The following is a 2,672-nucleotide window of genomic DNA, read 5'->3' on the forward strand; positions in this document are numbered from 1 at the left end:
AGAAAAAATAAATAGTCAGAAAGAGATAATAATAAAAAGAAAAGAGAAAGAAAAACAAATAAACGCTACTATTCAACCACCACCAAATATTACTGGTTATAAATTAAAAAACTACGATTATATGCTAGATATTATACAAGAACAAATGAAAAAACTACATATTAATACCATAAATAAAGACTCGGATGATGAGTCAGACATAGATGAGGCCCAAATAAATAAAATTAATAATTACGACAGTAAATTTGCTAGAAAGCTTGTCAAAAGATTATATTATTATCCAAGACCAAGTCCCCAAGATGTCCTACACGAGGAACAAGAATATGAAATTAATAATAGTTACAGTGGTAAAAATGTTTATGAATGGAATCTAGATCGATATACTGAAAGACAAATATATACTATGATTCATAGAATGTTAATGTATAGCACAATTGCTAAAAATACAGGAAATAGTGATAAACAAGTAGCTAACATGCTAATTGCCGGATTCACTGGCCAATTAAAAGGCTGGTGGGACAATTATGTTGATGAAAAAACTCAACAAGCTATTCTTAATACAGTAAAAACAGAAAATGGAATAACTACTCCCAATGTGGTATACACTCTTACTTGTACCATAATAGAACATTTTACAGGAAGATGGTCAGATAATTCTGAAAACATTCATACCATATTAAATGGATTATTTTGTAAAACTCTTACGTCCTTTCGATGGTATAAGGATACTTTTTTAAGTAGAGTTATGGAGCTTAATGATTGTAATAGTGTTTATTGGAAATCAAAATTCATAGATGGTTTGCCAAATCTTTTTGCTGAAAGAGTTAAAAACCAACTAAGAAAAGATAATACAATTCCTTACGAAGATTACACATATGGAAAATTAATAGGAACTTGTATCCAGGAAGGTTTGGCCCTATGTAGTGAAATAAAACTCAACCATCAACTAAAAACCCAACATCTTAATGAAAAAAGACAATTAGGAGAATTTTGTGATCAGTTCGGAATAGAAACCAGTAAAAATAAGAAGAAACAGAGAAAAGAATTCCAACAGAAAAAAAGATTTTATAAGAGAAAACATAACGATTTTAATAGAAAAGATAAACACATAAAAAAGAAATTTATTAAAAAGGAAAATAAAAAACCTCCTACTTGCTTTTCATGTGGAAAAACTGGTCATTATGCTAATAAATGCAGAAATAAAAAAATAAAGAAACAAATTAATAATATGGATATAAGTAAGGACATAAAACTTCAATTAATAAATTTAATAGATAATTCGTCAGACGGAGAGGAAATCTCAGACAGTAATTCTGATATCAACATAACAGATTATGATTCTAATTCAGATTCTGAAGAAATTGAATGTAATTGTGATAATCTAGAACAATGTTCATGTAACATGGATCATCAATTATATCTAATCCAATCTCAATTTAAAGAAGATTTAACCATAAATGTAATTAGTAATGATATTGCAGACTTATTAAAAGAAGTAAATGATCCAGAAATAAGGCAGAAGATACTAGAAAATTTAGCTATCAAAGAGTTACATACACTAAGTTCTCAAGAGCTTAGCAAGTTAATTTGGGATGCAGATAATGATACTATTCAATGGACTACCAGCACTGGATCTTCAAATCAGATCGATGTGGAAGCCCTAGCAAGAAATTTTGTGATTCACCTAATTGCAAAACTTTTGTCTTCTAAGAGAGATGAAGAACTCTTCAGATACTTGTTAGGTGGTATTCGACTATTACATTCCCTGTGTGATCTTGCACCCCGCAACAACAAACTTGAACAGATTTTGCTTGATGATCTGAAAATATCTGAACAGATGCTTGATTTGATCTTTTACCTAATCACTGTTCTTGCTAGCTTTAAAAAGGAAAGTCAACTTGCTCTGGTGCATTCAGCACTGTTGGCCTGCAGTCTGTATCTGTTAACAGCCTTTATTTCTTCACAATGGAATGAACTTGCACTAGTCCTTCTTGCACACCCTAAGGTTGATATATTTTTGCCTGTAGCTTTTGCTGTTGTCCACATAGACATTCAGTTTCTTCAAGTGAGGTTGTCTCAGTTTACTGATACTGGCATGCGGTCAAATCTTGCTGAAGTCAACCGTCTGTGTCAGCATTGTGAAGCTTCACTTCAATTTCTTCAGTCACTTTGCCAACAAAGATTCTTTCGTGAGCGCCTCGTTAAAAATAAGGAACTATGCGGAGAAGGTGGCATACTTTTATTGGCTCATGACATCATGAAATTACCATTCTGTGAAGAATCGTATCTTATGGCTGTTGTTTCCAGGCTAAAGTCAAAAGTCTTGTCTATTCTACTGCATCTTTGTGAAGTAGAAAGCGTCTCTTTCTTGGATGTGGCTGCCAGCACTACTGTGGGTTTGACTTTAGCAAAGTCAACTATATTCCAGGTTCTTGAATTGTTGAAGACAATGTTTCGTGGAGATCTGAATGGGCTTGCTGCTTTCTCTGACAAAACCTATCCACGTGGACTTCTACAACTTAATGCAATGCGATTAACAGACATTCTCTCTGATGATTCTAACTTTAGATCTTACATCACCATGAACTTTACTGAAGTTCTAACAACAATATTTTTGCTACCACATGCGGAGTTCCTGTCTAGTTGGTGCTCCTCTGAGTCTCGGCTTTCAG

The 2,672-nt window shown here is 32.9% G+C and overlaps 1 protein-coding gene across 1 annotated transcript in view; it reads left to right on the plus strand.

The window, feature by feature from the left end:
- The first annotated feature begins 421 nt into the window (after positions 1-421).
- The window catches only part of LOC145029702 (nodulin homeobox-like), a 3,375-nt gene continuing 1,124 nt past the window's right edge, over positions 422-2,672 (plus strand). The window contains exon 1 of the mRNA XM_078978186.1: positions 422-2,672. This exon is cut by the window's right edge and continues 1,124 nt beyond it. Coding sequence (XP_078834312.1) covers positions 422-2,672 — 2,251 coding nt within the window.

The sequence above is a fragment of the Lactuca saligna genome, chromosome 2 (assembly GCF_052625555.1).
Source record: "Lactuca saligna cultivar CGN05327 chromosome 2, ASM5262555v1, whole genome shotgun sequence".
NCBI lineage: Eukaryota > Viridiplantae > Streptophyta > Magnoliopsida > Asterales > Asteraceae > Lactuca > Lactuca saligna.